General features: G+C 37.7%; 1 protein-coding gene across 3 annotated transcripts in view; it reads left to right on the forward strand.

Moving 5' to 3' along the window:
• The first annotated feature begins 1,656 nt into the window (after positions 1-1,656).
• The window catches only part of IPO8 (importin 8), a 58,599-nt gene continuing 40,346 nt past the window's right edge, over positions 1,657-19,909 (forward strand). For all 3 annotated transcript variants that reach the window (XR_006889564.1, XM_046668489.1, XM_046668503.1), the window contains exons 1-6: positions 1,657-1,926; positions 6,916-6,997; positions 12,715-12,871; positions 15,334-15,492; positions 16,520-16,676; positions 19,463-19,552. Coding sequence is in view for 2 of the 3 variants with exons in the window: in XM_046668489.1 (XP_046524445.1) it covers positions 1,843-1,926; positions 6,916-6,997; positions 12,715-12,871; positions 15,334-15,492; positions 16,520-16,676; positions 19,463-19,552 (729 nt within the window). In the remaining variant the exon portion in view is untranslated. The remainder of the gene's footprint in view (positions 1,927-6,915; positions 6,998-12,714; positions 12,872-15,333; positions 15,493-16,519; positions 16,677-19,462; positions 19,553-19,909) is intronic.

Below are 19,909 nucleotides of genomic sequence, written 5' to 3' on the forward strand. Positions count from 1 at the left end.
ATAGACTTGAGAAGTTGAATTGGGAGTTTAATAGCAGAGAAGGAAGTGTAGTCAGGAATGGATAGACTAAGGAGAACTGAAAAAGTGGTTGAGTTGGAAAATAGGTGTAGAATTATTGAGAGAGAGATGGAAGAATATACCCTAACTTAAAAAGAAGATATTGGTGGGGCTGGCCCAGTGGCGTAGTGGTTAAGTTCATGTGCTCTGCTTTGGTGGACCAGGGTTCACAGGCCTGGATCCCACGTGTGGACCTACACACCATTCATGAAACTGTGCTGTGGTGGCATCCCACGTACAAAGTAGAGGAACATTGGCACAGATATTAGCAAGAATCTTCCTCACCAACATATATATATAGGAGTTAAGATTTCAGAAGTTAAGGAGTATTAAATTAGAGAGTGTAATGAAATAGTGTGGAGATGAAAGGCACTATGTTTCAAAAGACCCTGAAGGGGTGCTAAGGAGTTTGTATTTTATCTCGATGTTGTTGGGAAATCATCAAGGATGATCCTCAAGGAGTAAGGGACATGACAGTATTAACCTTTAAGAAACATAACTCTGATGGCAGTGTGGAGAATGGATTAAAGTGGGGCAAAACTGGAAGCAATCGGAGACATACGGTTAGGCACCTTTGCACCCAGTTGAGGGGCATTGTTGTCACTTTCAGCCTCTGCAGAGCGGATATCTTTCAGAAAGCCAAGTTTCCCCTACATATTTTCTACTCTCTTGATTGAGCCCATTTGATTGAACAAATCTATATTATCTGTCCTGGAAAGATCACATCCTGTCAGGTGTGTTTTGCTTACAGTCATCATCTCTACTAAATATAATGAGAACTCTTTTCTGGGTTAACCTCAGGAAAAACTAGCTCCTTCATATTTTTATGCTTTTAAAATTGTGGGGCCAGATATGGCCACAGTGAGTGGAACACAGTATAACCCTTCTTGCCTTTCATTACTTTTCTGAGAAGGTCCAGAAAGTTTTCAGAGACTCTCAAGCATATAGCTAGTTTCTCTGATCTCCGTATTTCCACAGTTACTCCGTAAATATGTTTTATCTGTTTAAATTTGTCTCTTCTATCAGGTTGTAAGTTCCTTTATAGTAACCTGCATCGAATTCATCTTGTTATAATGTGGTACCCAAATAGCTCAGTATTCTGGTTCAAAAATGGATGTTTGACAAATGTTCAGTGAATGAATGAGTGATGGCTCCCATGGACCCAGGGGACCCTGTCCTCCTGTGGGCTAGATAATCTCAAGTTCCCAACAAGTGTGCCCTGGAACAGGCTCAGTTGTGATGTCCAAACAGTTATCGGACTAACAAAAAGTGCCACTCCATCCAGACATGCTTAATTTGGAAGCAGCTGTAAAGAGACCACTAGCCAGCTCGTTTCCCCCTTGGGAAGAAGCGGCGGGCTGTTTTCCGTACGGCAGCATGGCGGCCGCCTGCCGGAACAAGAGCGCTCAGTTTCTCTCAGGGAAAGAAGCCGAGATCGCTTTCCGTACGGCAGCATGGCGGCCGCCTGTAGGAGCGGCCATAGCATCACGCCCGCGGGAAGAGGCCGCCGTAAAGGAAGCGCCGCTTCCTCTTCTCGCTTCTCCCGCCTCCCACCGGCTGTCGTAAAAGGGTGAATGGAGAGCGAGTTGTGGGGGGTAGAAAGGGAGGACAGGGGGCTCGGAGTCAGAGTGGCGCAGCAAGTGGCTGCAGGTGGCGACGGTGGCGGGGGGTGGGGCGTGAGGTAGTCTAGGGATCGCGGAGGAGGAGGCTGAGAGGGTCAAAAGAAAACTAAAGCTGCAGTCTGGCCTACTGGTCCGGGGGCCGCGGAGCCCCCATCCCAGGGAGATGGACCTCAACCGGATCATCCAGGCGCTGAAGGGCACCATCGACCCCAAGCTGCGGATCGCCGCTGAGAACGAGCTCAACCAGGTGAGGAGCGGGCCTGCGGCGCCCCCCTGCCGCCGGAGCGGCGCCCCCCACCGGCTCGCCGGGCTCTCCCTCCTTGGCGCCCGGGTCTCCACCCCGCGGGGGCTCCGGACCCGGGCGCTTCCCGGCCTGTCCCGCCCCCCCAGCCCGGCTCCTGTTGAGCAGCGCTCCCCGGATCTTTTCGGAACAGCTCGCGCACCTGTTGGCCACCTCTGCACCTTGTCGTGTCGCTTTCCTTCCCCAGTGCAGTTTGTTCAGCCCGCCTGGTCCGCAGAAAGAAGCTTTAGCAAGCTTTGCTAGCGTTTTCAGGGTGTGACTTCTTTTTCCTTAAGGACGCTGACTTGGGGACGCGGGTGGGAAAATTCACTTAAAATTCAAATCTGAGTTCAGCTTTTCTTCAGACCCAACCCTTTTTAGGTGTTGCTGTGGGAAACCCTGCCCATCGCCTGCTTCTGTGGGGCTGGCAGGACTGTTTTGACACTGATTGGCAGAGTTTTGTTGGAGCGCTGGGAAATGCTGTCGGTAGAGTGCTCTGGGAAGAATAGGCAATTTTCATGGTGGTGCTGCTTTACAAAAGACACGTCCAGCAATATTTGTTTGGAGGGATTTCTCATAAACGCTAAAATGTGTAAGCCTTTCTTTTATCCTCCATGCTCTATTCCTGCTAACTAGCCTTGACCTAGTTCCAGCCTTTCCAGGACATTTCGAAATTTTAATGATCCCAAACTAGCTTACTTTTTTCCTCTTCACCTGTAGGAATGAATTATAGACCTTTCACTAAAAAGTACAAATTAAAGTCTACCCCCAGGATAGAGTGACAGCTGTTTGAGGTTGCGGTAATCCTTAAAATGTAAAGGAGTATACCTAAATTAGTGATTCTCAAAGTGTTGCCCAGGATGAGCAACACCAACGTCACCTAGGAACTTGTTGGAAGTGCAAATTATCCCCATAGACTTGAAGTCACTCTAGACTTGAAGAATCGGAAACTCTGGGAGTGGGACCCAGTGGTGTTTTAATTAGCTAGCTAGGTGATCTTGTGCTTCCTAAAGTGTGAGAACAACGGTCCTAAGTAAATGTTCCAGAAGTAGTTCGCTAAGGTTTTCCCTGTTTGGAGTTTACTTTAAAGTCCAGATATGCATTGTGACTCTTTGAAAGGGATTATTGTAACGGGAAATCTGGGTGGAGTTTGGAGTAAGTGTGAATCCAGGATTCCCAAGAGAGAAAAGCTGCACGGAAGCCCAAAGGGAATGTATTGGTGTCTCAGAAAGCGGACTGTCACTCAGAATAGGGGAAAGTTAAAGTCGGTACCTGTCTCAGGCTTTGCAGAATAGATGTACTATTTGTTGATTAGCTAGAAGAATGGTATTCAGGGATTGGCTGGCAGGAACAAAGCAAGAGCTGAATTTGCAATCTGCTAGTATGAACAGGAGAGGTGGCCTGTTTGTGACCCCTGGCTCCTCACCACGAGGCCAGCTGTTATCACTATGACTTTCACAGTGTTGGTAGGGATCATACCTTTGATAGCATGTTATGATTTCCTTGTCTGTTAGCCTACCTCTGCTTTGTTTCTGATTCGTGGTGTGTAAGTGTAGTCGACTTTATAGAAGTGGAAAAGATAGGTGGGAAATCCTGCAGAACTAGAAGAGACATGGAAGACCCAGTTCTACTTTTTTCTTCATGGTATTTCAGTCCAAATCCGTTCCATCTCACTCTGCCCTGCCCTGTATCCACCAACTCATCAGGGACCACAGTTTCCTCTGCAACTTCGCAAAGTAGCTTATTGCTATGCCACTCATTTAACATTTATATTTTATATAATGCTTTGGATCGTAATATGCTCTCATTAAGTATTTTTTTAATTGTCTGTAAATAGAAGACTGTATAATGTATAATGTCACATAACCTTATAGTAAAACATGACTGTAATGTGGGGTTCTGCATGCTTATCCGTTACCACCACTGTAACATCCTGCTTTGTTGGATAAACAGGTGGTTAATCTACCATAAGTTATTAGGGTCCAGCTTGTTTATTTTAGTCTGGGTCCCCCCTCAGCAAATATGCTCTGCATGGGAAATGGGAGCAGCTTCTACAGTGTACTGATTGATTTGTTAATTGCCATTTAGAAGCCAAGGCAGCTTCAAAACATAACAGCCTGTGTTCCAAAGGGTAAAATCTCATTTGGAGCTTTTTTTTTTTTTTTTTTTTCCCTGTAGCCAGCGTATTTCTGTTACCAGTGACTGGTTCCTTGACTGTGTTTGTGATATTGTTTCTATGGGAAAATGCATTTTCAGTTTTATCTCAGGATATTAACAATGCATCCTATACACATTTCTCTGTCTCTAAACCCAGAAGTCCCTTTAGCAGCAGCATAGGGAAGTAGGAATGGGTAGATATCCTGCTCCAGTAGTTCATCCAGAAAGGTGTCTTCTTTTAGTAAGTCATTCTCTACGTGGCCTCCATAAGGAAATAAAGATATGTGCCTTCACTGCCAAGCTTTGGAATCCCTGCTTTTCCGTGCATCTGTAGGCATCATTTTTGTGGTCCTTTAAGAGAGTTTGCTTATATGAATAACATATATTTATTGAGTTAACTAAGAGGCGCTAGTATAAGAGTCTGCTCTCATAGAGCTTGCATTCTAGTGGGGATACAGACAAGTAAATAATATAATTTCAGGTCATAAGTGCTATAGAGAGTAAAGCCCTAGAGAGAGTGCGTTGGGATGTATAAATAAGGCGGTCATTCACTGGAGAATGACACTGAGCAGAGAGCTAGGTGTTGTGAAGGAGTGAACCAGGTGAGGAACTGGGAGAGGAATGGAGGGAAGAGCAAGTTCAGGAAAGGCCCACAACTTGGCCTGTTGGAGGACCAGAAAAGTTAGCGTAGTGAGAGCAGTGAGGCGGAGAATGGGAAAACATCAGGTCTTTGCTTTCAATGAGTTCTCGTAAAATGCAGAATTTGGCTAAGCAAGGAAACTCTTTATTTTCAGAAAACTTCAAAGATACAAAGTAAATATCCTCAAGAAATCATTGAGAAATGTCTTATTTTTTTTTCTTAGAAACTTGAAGCCCAAGGTGGAAAATGAAATTGGATAAATATTTGTGAGGAAAGTAGTATAAGAATATATCTGAATTTACCACTGAAGGTTTTCGCTGGCCAAATTCACATAGATTGAATCAAAGCTGAAAAGAGAAGACAGAAAGTGGCAGAAGGTCTTTGAAATGGCAACAATTGGAAAAGGAGTTGTTCCAAAATGTGTACAGTGGCAACAGTGTTGAAATAAAAGTAGTCGCTACAGTAACTACTTTCAAATAAGTAGTATTAATTGAAGTATAAAGGTTATTTTGTACTTATGTGTGCTAAGATTTTTAAAATAAGTAACTAAACTATATAGATTAGAACGAAACTATATAGATGTTTTAATCTTTGATTAACTACAAGATCTTCCAGGATCTCAAAAGTTATAAACATGAGTTATTTTATAAAAATATAAATGTAGAAGTTGTAGAAGATTGGGGTAAATCTGTGTTAATTTTGACTCTGTAAACTGCTGCTAAATCTGTTTTCTTAAAAACTGCTTTAAAGTTCTCGTGGTTTCCATCATGGATAAAACAGAATTTACTTCATATACAACAGATTTAAGATTCTGAACTGTATACTGGATGAAAGGAAGAACAATTATAAGATAATTCAAAATTCTACTTAAGGATATAGAGAGATCTGGAAAGCATCCTTTTTGAATGGGAAGTATCAATATTTTAAAGATGCCAGTTTTCTCCAAATCTTTTAGTCAAACGTTTATCTTAATAAATGCTCTTATAAGTAAATGAATAGGAAAGGTGATAAATTAAAAAATGGATTGGCATGCATAAACCTAGTGGTGTGTTGAAAGGGATGTCACCATAGATCCTCCTCCTGGGAGGAGGTAAGCTGAACAGGCTCTCTGCGTCATTGTCTGGCTTCAGCCTCACTGAGAATTTATGAGTCTTTTCTGGGAATGTCAGCGGGCAAGGCCAAGTGTAAGCTCTGGGAATGTGGCAGGGCTGTAATATGGTCCAGGTACTAGACATCTGGAGGGAATATGGTCAGACGGAATGGGCTGCTCTGTATTTTTTTTTTTTTTTTTACTTCTGAAGTCTCCAGGGCCAAACTTGGGAGTAGGTCACAGCAGAACAGTCTGTGGGGAGAAATGACCAGGCAGCAGGCACTTCATCAGCACAGGCTCACTGGGGCACTGGTAAGTTTAAAAGATGCTGCAGCAGCAGAGGGCAGCTGGTGATGACAGCTCTCAGTGCTGTTTGGTGAGGCACAGTGGTTCCTCTCCGTAGCTCAGGCACAGCTATTTAACACGATCTGCTTCATTTTCCTGTATCAGATCTCCTGTTTTCTGTAGCCCATGTCTTCCTGTTTGTCAAAAATACCATAAACAAAATTGAAGCACAAATAAGCTGGGAAGAAACACTTGCCATGTATAGGTCAAATAAAACTTTGAGATTTTAAATTCGTAAATAGCTCTTAGAATTTATTAAGAATAAAACAAATACTCCATTTATAAAAGGATAAAGGGAATAAGGAATCAGTGGAAGAAAACAAATAGCCAACAAACAGGAAAAAAATTCAACCTAGCAGAAATGTAATTTAAAATATGATTAAGATTTTAAAGTTTCAAAGAAATGATAATGCTCATCCCTGTATTGGATAGATGGACACACTCGTGTGCTACCATTGGGAGTATAAATTGCTACCCCTTTCTGGAGAACACTGTGATAATACATGTAAGAAAAACTTAAAGAGGTTCATATTTTTTAGTCATCAATTTATTGTAAGTAAATTTTTTTGACTTGAAGTATTTTAGTATTCTTCATTTTGCCTTGGAGAGTTTCCCTCACTTTAAAAGTTTTCTTTTGTTGGGACAGTAATGTATTCAGTAACAGGTGCTAATCGTTATTCATTTATATTGCCCTATTTTATAAAATATTTCTTTGTAATTTCAGTCCTACAAGATTATCAATTTTGCCCCCAGTTTACTTCGGATTATAGTCTCTGACCATGTGGAATTCCCAGTACGCCAGGCAGGTGAGTTGGTTTTTTATCCTTTATAAATTTATTTATAGATGACAGGAGAACTAGAGTTTTATTTTAATTCTAAATATTTGTGATTTCTTGATAAAAATAGGAAGCGCTCATGAAGTATTTCTAATGGCTTAAAAACTCACTTTCTTTTTCCCTGGAAACTCAGAGGTAGGCCCTGAGCTCTTAAATCTCCCTTAGCTTTTTCTTTCCTCCTCTCGCTTCCACCTACCAAGTCCTTGCCTCTGTAACTTTCCCCTTAGCTCCCAATTTTAATGGCTCGATCTCCCTAATTTTTTGATTCCTGCTGGCCTACCCTTTGGGCCCATAGATTAAGACCATGAATGTATATGTGTGAATTCCAGCTCCATTCATGCATCAGATCACGGAGGTAATATACTGCACGGATAGTCCTAACCACGTGATGGGGAGCAGGAATTTTGTTTTAAACATGAAACTTAGTTTTCAGTCTCTGGGACCTTCTGGTAGTTCCATGATGTTGTATATTGTTCTTTTTATTGCTTTTTTTTATGAGCCGTCATTAGAGCCCAGAAGGTAAAAAATGGAGAAAGCCTTAGAGCATCATGAGTTCTAAAAAGAGAATAATTTCAAGATAAAAGGGGTAAAGTGACAATAGCTAATTAAAAAATGCATATAAAAAAAGACTTTTTAAAATTATGTAAGTGATATATACTCATAAATAATATGGGCAATACAGAATAATACAAAGAGGAAAGTAAAAAAAATTACCCGACATTCATTGCTCAGAAATGCCCATTGTTAACATTATGTGAACATTAGTCTTTGCATGTTTTCAGGTAGAAGGATAGATGAACAATTTTATAGAAATGGGATTATAATGTTTATGCTGATAAAAGTAATTTTACCTGAATGTAACAGAAAAAAGTAAGGAATCATTAGCTTTCATATATTTATGACAATATGTATGATTTCCTAAAAGATCTTTTTGTGGTTAAGATAAGACAAACCTATGGAAAAACATTCCTGTTGGAATTATCTTTTACTTTAGTAAGGTGTATAAAACTTATATGTAAATTTTTGAAACTATAACTCTCAGTTGTTTAATCTTTGTTTTATATAATAGGGCTGTTCTAAAAGCACGTTTTGCTAAAGGGAACCTTTTTCAATAACCTAAGGATTTATAGGGCCATTGTGAAGTTCCTAGGAAGCTTTGTAGATGTAGTATTTTTAAAGATCTTAAAGCAATTTATTAAATTAAAATGTCTTCTTTATATGACATATAAACATTACAAAAACACAGATTTATACATTAGATTGCTCTTAATCCTGCCCCCAAAGGTAGCTGCCGTCTAGTTTGCTGCATAGTTCTCCAATTCTTTTTTTCTGTAGATATGCTGGTTTTAAAAAGTAACAACAATCTGTAATATACATGCTGTTTTGTAACTTCCTTTTTTTTCACTGTTTAACCACGTGCCCTTGGGGGATCGTTCCATGTCCGTGTATTTATATATATGTTGTTCTTTGTAACAATTGTTCACTATTTCTTTGTACAGGGCCACCAAAGTTTATGTAAACAATTTGATATTAATAGACATTTCCTTTATTGTTTCTTTTTGTTGTTGTTGTAGATAGAGGCAACTCTAAAAGGAGCATCCTTGGACATATATCTCTAGATACTTGCGGGAATATTTTCATAGAATAAATTATAAGAAATGGAAATGCTAGGTTAATAGATATTAATGATGTTAACATTTAGAATTTTGAATCTTATCACCAAGTTGCTTTTGCTTTCTTTTTTTTTTTTTTATCAATACTGCTTTAGAATGCTGGGTTTCCCATATCTTCACCAACTCCATACAACTTTGAATCTTAATATCTTAGATAATTAAGTTTTGGTATAAAATGTAAATGGCATTTAAAGGCAAGCTTTTCTTTATAATCTATGTAGATTTCAAATCTGTTAGCCACAAGACAGAATTTATGTTGGTAGTTGATAATTTCTAATTTATGAGGACAATTTTCACAATTTTCTATCTTAGAACATCTATTTTATCAGAGTCTGAAATACACTGTGTAAAATTCTATGTTATAACTATCCAAAATTTAAATGCCAGTTAAAAATTATCTGTCCTATTTAATCTATTACTAAAATGCAAGGATGCTCCAAGAACCTTGTGGTGACACTCAGACAGATAATTTATCATTTTAGCATGACATTTAAAAAAGAATGATGTGATCTTTGCTTAAAAGAAAAAAACTCAGCCCTGTATAAAGCTGTGAAAAAATTATGCTAATATTAAGTGGAAAGACGTAGTCCTGCAAAATATTCAGTTTTTGATCTTTTTGCTTGTGGGCAATTCTAAAGAATTCTTGCTACTTTCAAGCAAGCTCGTTAGTGAATGTCGTTTATTACATTACTGTGAAGAAATAGGAAAACAATGTAATATTTTGACATTGGCAAGCAAAAAAAAATAAATTTGGATGTTTGCTCTACTGTTTTCCTTTTGAGGTATTGATAGGCATAGTAGCATTATTAATATTATCATGTAATGTGCAGAGAAGGGAGCCCATCTTAAATTTAGGATAGTTATCAGCAGGAATCTCTCAAGTCATTTTATTTCCAGTTTTTCACTCCTTACCTCTGAAGAGAAGAGCCACTCTAATGTATGTAAACGTATGTTCAGAAATGTACTTTCTTTAGTACACTTTGGAGTTGCTGTGTGCAGAAGAGTAGTTTGGATTTAAAAGAGGTAGCTGAGGGGTATTACATTAGACCTTAAGAAGTCATCCTTGGTGACTGATGTGGGACCATCATTTGACAGATAACATGATTTCTATTTTCTGTAAGTTGCCTGCTTTTTGTTCTTCTGACTTTTTTTGTATGTATTTCCAAAAGATGGATAGGGAGAGGCTATAAAAATTCACTTGATAGTTAAGTTATTCACGGGTTATTTACTTATTAATATTAACCTCAGCGTTCTAGAATACAGAAGCTAGAAATAAACAGAAAGATGCCTCTGATCAGTCCGGAAGCATTTCAAGAAGCTCTTTTCTTAAAACTCTTGTGTCTTATTTGTAGGAAGCTCCTTGGCTCTTACTCAGAATCTGTTTAATCTTGTTGTAGATATAATATACACACTTTATTTGGTTTCCTAGCCTAACAAATTAAAGTAACAATAAGGGAGAGAGGGGCTACCAAATTGTGATGAAAAATGGAAAAGCTTAGAAATATCATCTCAAAATCACAGCATTCTGCTTCACTGAGTTTATGTTGGCACCCTTTCCCCTTTGAGGTTCTGGAACCATGTGTTGTCGTGGCTCTGGGTCCAGGACTTAGAGCTGGAGTGATGACTCACTGTGCTTGAGAAGGAGGGAAATGTGTATATGTTTTAGAAAGTTCATTTCCAGCTGCAGGTACTTGAAATGGCAAGTGAATTTTGCAGAAAAACAAAGTTTAATACTTAATTTCTTTATGAATGGATTACGATGATATTTGTGTTTTGTTTCTTAGCTCTGACAAATGGTTAGATACTTGAATTAAATGATTAAAGGGAGGTTTTTAGATTATTGATAGCATTTCAATTATCTTTGATATTTTTCCTTTGTTATCCTTAGTAAACCACAATTATCTGTAAGAGTAGTATCCTCTTTTCAAATTATTACATTAAGTTCTATTTTATTTTAACTAATTGCAGATTTATTTCAACATATACAAATTGGTCAGTGTGCCTTTTTTATAGGTCCATCTTGAATGGTGCTCCATAATAAAAGTATTTTTTAGTTGTAAAATTAACAGCATTTAATGACTGAATTATAAGTAAGTCTATGAGTATATCACATCTGTATCTTTGCTGTCTGAAGGTTGCTTTTTATTTTCAAGATTAGTTCTATAGGGATTAAAATGGTTTTGTGTATAATATAGTTGATTTTTCTTTTTGCAAAGATTAATCTCATGAATCAGTCTGAGCTGCTGACAGGTTGGACCATATTCTTAGTTCATTTATTCATTTTTTCCAACAATCTATAAATTTTTATTGGCAATCACTGTTATATAATATAATAAACGTACTGGGATAAAAGATGGTACTTAGTTCAGAGCCTGTGTGGTCTAAATTAAAAACAAGTAAGACAAAAACCTAAACTAAGACACACACATACACACATTCTCTCTCAAATAATTTTCATTTTTATCCAAACAGAAATCCTAGGTGGAATTATCTTTTTCAGAACTTTGTTGAATCAAAACTAATGAAAAAAAAGTTCATAATTTTATTACATTTCTGTTGTGTTATAGCCACTGGAGAACATGTTGGTTTATTCTCTGTGGTGTAATGCTTTTACAAGCCAGTTTAGTTTTATGTAAAATTGAGATAAGGGAGGAGTTAGATAGGGGAAGAAGAGAGAGGAGAAATTTAAGGGAAGAAAGTTATAATGCTTTGCAGATTACATCTTTTTTTTCTTATGTCTGTATAAGAATATGACATTATAAGTATTTATTTACATTCACTGTTCAGCTGGGTTGGTTAGAAAGCTGCATATTCCCTATCAAAACCCTGTAGCAGCATGTCAGCCTGTTTCTCTCAGAAGCCTTTTGTTAAATGTTGAATATGGTTAAAAAGTATAGGAGCAAAATAATTGATTATGTTTTTTTTTTCTTTTGGTGACAAAGACTGGCCCTGAGCCTAACATCTGTTGCCAATCTTCATCTTTTTTGCTTGAGGAATATTATTGCTGAGCTAACATCTGTGCCAGTCTTCTGTGTGGGTTGCTGTTACAGCATGGCTGGATGAGCAGTGCATGGGTCTGTGCCCAGGATCTGAACCTGTGAAACCCAGCCTGCTGAAGTGGAGTGCACAAGCTTAACCACTATGCCACTGGGCTGCCTCCACTGATTATATCTTTTGATAGAAATAAACAGATAAGAAGTTTCCTGAGATTTTCCAAAAATATTTGAAGACTAATGTCCTTTTCTCCATTATTATCTTTACAAGTGGTAAATATTTCAAAAGGGTTGGATAAAAATTACCAAATAATATGAAAAGCATAGATATTTCAAAATGGTGGGGTAGGGTAGTAGCCAGTGAAAGAAAATAAACGAAATAAGCAATTTACCTGAAGGACAGCAGAATTTCACCTGTTGTCAATCCACTATTAGATACTGTGAACAGTGCAACTCTTATGATCTCAAAGTGCATTTTTTTTTTAAGATTTTTATTTTTCCTTTTTCTCCCCAAAGCCCCCCAGTACATAGTTGTGTATTTTCAGTTGTGGGTCCTTCTAGTTGTGGCATGTGGGATGCTGCCTCAGCATGCCATGTCCGCGCCCAGGATCCGAACCGGTGAAACCCTGGGCCGCCAAAGCAGTGTACGAACTTAACCACTCGGCTATGGGGCTGGCCCCTCAAAGTACATTTAGTAGGATCTCATTTAGACCACTTTGTATTTCGTCTAAGGATGCCTAGTGGATTCCTTGATTCTTAGATCATTTTTCTGTCATGTGATCTCTGGAGCTTGATTTAATGAAAGGTTTTCTGCTTAGACTTGCTTTACTAGCTAAAGAGAAAGCTTTAAATTCTTATCCATTTTCCCTTCCTCACTTGGCTATTTATAGCAGTAAGATTCTCCATTTTTGCTGGGTGTCATATTAACATTGAAGGGCTTAGCCTTTCACACTCTGTAAAACTGAATTAAAGCCATCTTTTCAATACTGCTACATTACAATTTTTTTTTTGTCTAACTTAGCTGCCATTTACTTGAAGAACATGGTGACACAGTACTGGCCGGACCGAGAACCTCCACCAGGAGAAGCAATATTTCCATTCAACATTCATGAAAATGATCGCCAGCAAATACGTGATAACATTGTGGAAGGAATCATTCGGTCTCCAGATCTAGTGAGGTACATCATGCTGGATCTGTATGACTGGTAGGAAGCACGAAAGACACAAATGGCGGGGGGGGATTGAATCATCAGCCTCAAGTTTGTTTTTTTAAAGAGGTGAAGTAATGAAGATGAGCACTCAAAGAATATTGTTTTACTTATTTGTCTTTGCCCCAGAATATTTTGTAAAAGGTTTAGTTGCCGTAAGTTGCCGCAAAAAGAATTAAGGCAAAAATCATGCTTAACTAAAATTGCATAAATCCCCGCTATGTAAATAACCTATGTTCTTTCATTTTGATCTCTTGACTTTTTACTGTTTGCTTTTCTTTTTCTTGATACGGGGAAATTGACTTCTGGGAGTTTTAACTTACCACTTTTCTTAACACTTTACCTATGTTTTTGTTCATTTTTATGAACTGATTATCTTTTCCTTTGGAGAAGATAGGATAGAGCAAGTATAAACTGGAAGAATTGTCTCCTGATTTTCAAATTCAGATTAGGTGCTGCGAAGCAGCACTGTCCAGTAAGACTCTCTGCAGTGATGAAGTCTACAGCCACACTGTCCAATACGTAGCCATGTGGCATAGATGGCTGTCGAGTATTTGAAATGTGGCTAGTGTAAGTGAGGAACTGAATTTTTGATTTAATGTTGATTGATTTAAAGTGTGCACATGTAGCTAGTGGCTGCTCCTATTGGACAGCATAGCCGTCAACTTGTACAAGTTTTGCAGTCTTAAAATGGGAGAACCAGATTCTTTTCAACATGAACATGAACACGGACATAGTAATTAGGTTCTGTTTTGAAAATGAAGGAGGGAAATAGATGAAACTGAGGTAGGGGAATGAAATTGTTTAATGTCAAGAGCTTAGCTAGAACTTTATCCCTGAGCATCTAGTGTACATTATGACATAAGCAGTAGAAAAGGAAGGAAGTGTGAGGGGAGTGTTGAGGAAGGAGAACGAATATTGAGCTCCTCTTTGTGCAGTTATTTTGTTAGTTAAGAGGAGAAAATTCGTGTACTGATTAAAGAAAAATCACCATTATTCACGTTGGTTGCCCAAATGCCGCCCTATCTCTGGCTTCTCCATGGTACCATTATGTGTCCATTTCTTGTCAAAATCTTTATGTTTTCAGATCTCTCTGAATCTTGCAATGCTTGTACACAATAATGTATGAAAGGATGGCTGTTCATAGCCATTCTTTGCTTGTCTTGGAATGAGAAAGGATTGAGAGGGTCAAGCTGAAGATGAAATTTAAAAAAATGAAAAGTTTCAGTTTTATTGCACACAGATATGACCTGTTTGCTGTTTAGGAGCAGCTGCTGTTGCCCAGAGGAGGGCTTTATCTTTATTATGAGATAGTCTTTGTGGCTTTGCTGCTTTTATGTCCTGAAGGCTTGACTGTAATCACGCTTTAAGAAATATTTTCGAAGTTTATTTAAAAGTACTGTAAAGGAAATTTATTGAATAGATTTGGTAACATAAGGAAAAGGCATTATTTTGTTTGTTTCATTTCAGTGAATTCAAGTTATTGGCTGTTCAGTTGAACACACGTATTTTTTGGCACTATGGAATCCTAATTTAGCCAGGTTCACCATGTAACCATCTGCAAATGACCATATAGGGGCATATTGATAGTTTATAGAAGAGAAATTTTTTCTCTCATTTTCTTTTCATTCCCAATTACAGTTGGGATCCCATTGAGGAAGTGATTACTGACCTAAGTGTTATGACATTGTATCTTTTATCACTTAACTTTGTGGCTTTATTAAAAGGATTTATTTTTTTCTGTTTTATGTCTTTCCTGTTGCTTTTTTTTTCTTTTTATTTCTTTGAAAAAGGCTCTTAACTTTCTTCTTCGGGAATTGCTAGCTCATACTTGTTTCTTATACTCAAAGTACAAAAACTTGTTTCTCAGGAAGTTTTGATAAGTGCAACATTCTGTGTTGGCTGTTTACTGAGAATGGATGGTTCAAGACTTTGGCTCACAGAGAGCCTTTCCCACCGCTATGTAGGCCTCTGTTTACTTACTTTGACCATTTTTAGGCTAAGTTCCTCCAGTTCATATGATACAATACCTTTTTTGTTTTGTTTCCCCCTTAGGATATGAAACCAAAATACCAAATATAACAAGCTGAGAAATTTTGCAGAGCTGAGCTGGATTCATTGTCTCTTTTTGAAAATTTTTTATGAATTTATTTTTAAATTCTTTTTTTCTTTTTACAAAGCTATATTTAGCAGAAGACCATTTGAAAGGTTTCATTCATTTTGGGAAATCACCCATTCTGTGTCTTTTCAGTAAGTTGAGCTTGAGGAGTTTTTTCTTTATAGGACTGCTCTTTTTCCCCCTACTGCAGATAAATGACTATATAATGTAGGTAAATGCGAGTTAGAGTGCTTTTCTGTGAAATATTAGAGGTCTTTGAAACCTGGTATTTATAACTACTTAGATTTTGGACTTTTTTCCCCCCACCTTATAGAGTCCAGTTAACAATGTGTCTCCGTGCCATCATTAAATACGATTTCCCTGGTCACTGGCCAGCAGTAGTCGACAAGATAGACTATTACTTGCAGTCACAGAGCAGTGGAAGCTGGCTTGGCAGTTTATTATGTCTGTATCAACTGGTGAAGACATATGAGTAAGTTGATTTCTGTTGGGTGAAGATACCAGCCTTGTGTTACTTAGAAAGGATTAAATTGCATAGAGGGATCTGCTATGGGTGTTGCTCAGAATCAGGTTAGTTTGGGAAATGTTGGGTTAAACGCAGTTAAACATGTTTATTTACTATAGTTAGTCAAAGCACCTTCAATTTGCTAATGTCCTTTGCTAATCGTTAAGGCAATGATATGATAGGCAGTGCTTCTCAAACTTATGTTAGTTTCAGAGGACCAGTTATTAATAGCTTTCCTTGGAAACTCTGATACAGGGGTACCTTAACATTTGTCTTCAAGTGAGCACGTTATTAAGTAAAGCAAACATTTACCTATTTGGATGCAAGATAGAAAATGTTAGTTTCTTTGCTAGTTACTTTCTTTTCCATAAACGTTGCTTGGGAGGTAGGGGGACTAGTGTCACATTTGGGGGCATTGCTTTCTGGTCCCTGAGAAGATTGCTGCTCCTGCATGCGAAGTCTTGTAGTTTTCCTTAGTTAGTTCATACTCTGTAGAATTTTCAGAGAATATTTTAGATTTATACCTGTTAAACTGATTTAAGAGCACCTAAGTTTGTAAACTATTGTAACTTCTCAATTTAGGATAGTACAAGAAGAAATCTTTTTTTCCCCATGTTATTTGTTCTATAGTAGGAATGTCTATTTAAAGTGGCATATCAACTTGTATTTTATAGGAAGAATTGTGGTATGATGAAAATTAATTTAAGTACTAGAAAAATTCATGTAGGAAAGTTGCAAAACCATCTTGGATTCTTTTAAACTAGTTTAGCTCTTCTAGAAAGATTATAGGTATTCTGCCTAAAACAGGGACATGCTTTTTCAAAGTTCCTTCCAAGTTTATTCTAACAATCCAAACAAAATGTAAGCCAGTGTTTGGAAGGTTTTTGTTTTGTTAGCTTTATGTAGTTTAAAGAATATATTTTTTCATTCATTGTTTATGCCTCTTTTGTGGGGGAGAAATTATCTTTCTCTCTTTTTGTCTTTGCTCATGTAGATATAAGAAAGCAGAGGAAAGAGAACCTCTGATAGCAGCAATGCAAATATTTCTGCCTCGTATTCAGCAGCAAATCATGCAGCTCCTTCCTGATTCCTCACACTGTTCTGTATTACTACAGAAGCAGATTCTGAAAATCTTTTATGCACTTGTTCAGGTAAGTTTCTCTTGCAGAAGATAAATATGGTGCCTTGTATTTCTGCCTGACACATAGAAAGTGCTTGATAAGTGTCAGTTATTATTAAAAATTATTACATGTTCCTACATATATTTCCTAAAAAATAATTCTTATGAGGGAACAGGCTCACAGAAATTAACTTATTTGTCTGAGGTTATCTGAGAGGCAGAGCAGAGTGTCAATGTCCATCCGCCTTTGGCTCCAGGGTCTGAAGTGCTGGGAACGGAAGAACCAGGGTTGATCTGTCCATGGCAGTCTGCCTGTAGATGAGTTAAGATTATAGGAGAAGAGGACGGACAAGAAGAGTGTCCCTCTTTTATTGGGAAATCATACTGATGGGAGTTTCTTTGTTTTTGACCCAATTTAAAGCTAACAACATTTAGTGCCTCATTTTCCTCCTTTTAAAATACTTCCTTTTTCTTATCTGAAAGCTATAAAGAATATTAATATAGGAATCTAAAAAATAATTAGAGAAATTAGAGAGGGAGTGCTTTAAATATAAAAATAGTTAAAATTGAATCCTTGAAAGACTTGGGTAAATTATTTAGATCTGGGTGGAGAAAGGATAATTGTCGTTGGTCTAAACTGTTTGATGATGAATGAACTAAAGCTCTATTACATGCTTTCTGGTTCAATTAGTCATGGCAAGAGGGTAGTTTTATCGAGCTGAAGAGCCAAGAGAGTTTGGTTTTGTTCTTGGCTTCATATCTGACTTTTAAGTACTTTTGTACTGTTTCAAAATATTTACCTTCAAAAAGATTTGTATTTTTAGCCTCATCTTTTAAACTTTTAATAGAGACAGTCTGAGGCAGGTCTCAGGTTTTTTCCAGGTCAGCTTTTTTTGGGGGAGAAGGAAGAGGGGAAGGAGGCACATCTGAGAAGAGAGAAGAAACCAGGATACTAGGAAAACGTATTCCCTCACCCTCTTTATTTTTGTAAGTAATGAGAAAGGAAGATGTGTGGTGCTCTTGTTTTGTTAAAGCACTGTTCAGAAATCTTCCTCAGGAGAATCACTGGACTCTGAGGCAAACACTTTTTATTCAGTGAGATGTTTTGCCATTAGAGAAAGTAATATCCCATTTACTCAGAGGCTAGACTTCCCTTTCCCATTGGGAGAAGCATAGCCAGGAATCCGGAAGAAAGACAGAGGCTAATGAAATAATTTCCCCAAAGCCTCTACCTCCATTTGGTTAGCTAAGAGGGCAAAATCTGAAATTTTTTCTCTCAACATGTACATGCCAAAAACCTAAAAACCCAATGAAAAATCGCAACATTCTTAACCATTTTGGTAATCTCTTACATGCCACTATAGTAATATTCTCCAGCTGGGAATCCTGGAGGCAAAAATTTAGAAGGTTTTAAAAGGCACAATTAACAGTGATATAATGTGAGTGAAAAGAAGTTGGTGGACAATTTGGGAAGAGGCAGAAAAATTTGTTTTAAGAGGTAGGATACAATTAAATTGATTTTGTCTACATAGCATTTATTAAATATTTATTGTGTCCAGGGCACTTGACTATTCCGTACATACTTCAGAACTTAATTTGTCCAAAAGTGAACTCATTGTCACTGTCCCCCAACTGTGAGTCTGCTCCTTCTCTGTTCCCTGTCTCAAGCGCAAAGGACGGCCCAGTGCACTTAGAACAAAGTGTGAACTTCCTCACATGCCTACAAAACCCTCAGCTATCCATGTCATGTTTTATCGTTCTTAGCTTTGCACTTTACATTCCAGCCACAGGGAAATTCCTTCAGCTTCCTGAATAGGTCATGCCCTCTCTCACTTCTGAGCCTTTCAAATAGTGTGTTTCTGCCTGGAGCACTCTTCTTCCCCTTTATGCCCTGGTCAATTTGTGCTCTTTCTCCAGGTCACAGCTGGCATATCACTTCTTCCAGGAAGTTGTCCCTGACACTACCAGGTGCATTAGGTGTTCCTCCTGGGCGCCTTTATCAATATTGTACTGTTTTTCTCTGTACTGTGTATCACACCACATTGTCATTCCTTGTTTAAATGTGTGTTTTTCCCCAACTAGAGTGTAAGCTTTGTGAAGACAGAGACTATGTCTCTTACTCATCATTGTGTCCTTAGCAAGCAGCAGATTTTGGAGTGCCCGGATGCAGAGGTGCTGTAGCTCACAGGGTAGCAGGGCGATGCACACTGTGTGACACAGTGGACTGTGGTATTATGCCACAGTGTAGAGGAAAGTAATAGCAAAAACCTTTCATGAATGTTTCATGAAGTAGAGATTTTCATTGAAGTGGTTAAAATGAGTTCTCACCACAAAAAAAGGTGATTATATGTGGTAATGGAGGTGTTACCCAACCTTACTGTGGCAATCATTTTGTGATATATATGTGTATCAAATCATCACGTTGCATACCTTAAACTTACACAGTGTTACAGATCACTTATCTCTCAATAAAGCTGGAAAAATAAAAAGTTTAACATACAAATGGTAACAAATCACTTATCTAGAATCTTATGTTGGTTAAATGAGACCTTACTCTGTTAAATATTTTTTTCATTTAAAAAAGTAGCCCAGAGAAATAATTCATGACATGTATACTTCTAGATTTAAAATTTTTAATTTACGTGTATGTGCTTATAGATCTATTTTATGTTAAATTTTAGGTTGAGCCGTCTGAAGTTGTTTTCATGGTCAAATGTTAGCCTTTTCATATATTTCAACCTTCCAAAATAGATAACATTGCTGATTTTTTTGGACAGGAGGAATCATTGTTTGATATTGTTCTTCTTTTGTTTTCAGTACGCATTGCCTCTTCAGCTGGTGAATAACCAAACCATGACAGCATGGATGGAGATCTTCCGAACTATTATTGACAGGACTGTTCCTCCTGTAAGAAGGGCCTTCTCTTCTTTGGGCAAATGGGGAAAACTTGGATTTGGGATATTTGTGGTGGACTGACTTATTGTCCCAGCCTGTTATTTGGGGAAAAAAATTACTTCTGTAATAAAAATAATTAATGATACATACTCATTTTCAGAAAGTTCAGATAAGCAAAATTAATAAAATAATAACCATATTTAATCTTACTAAAAATGATAAAAAGCATCTTAAAAACTTGGTATTTATTCCTCTAGTCTTTTTTTCTCTGCATCTATATACAACCATATTTAATTTATAAAAATGGTATAAGTAGGTGCAGTTTTAAAATTCATTTTCCACTTAAAATCTATTATAAATATTCTTTAT

Source organism: Equus quagga, chromosome 1 (genome assembly GCF_021613505.1).
Source record: "Equus quagga isolate Etosha38 chromosome 1, UCLA_HA_Equagga_1.0, whole genome shotgun sequence".
Classification (NCBI taxonomy): domain Eukaryota; kingdom Metazoa; phylum Chordata; class Mammalia; order Perissodactyla; family Equidae; genus Equus; species Equus quagga.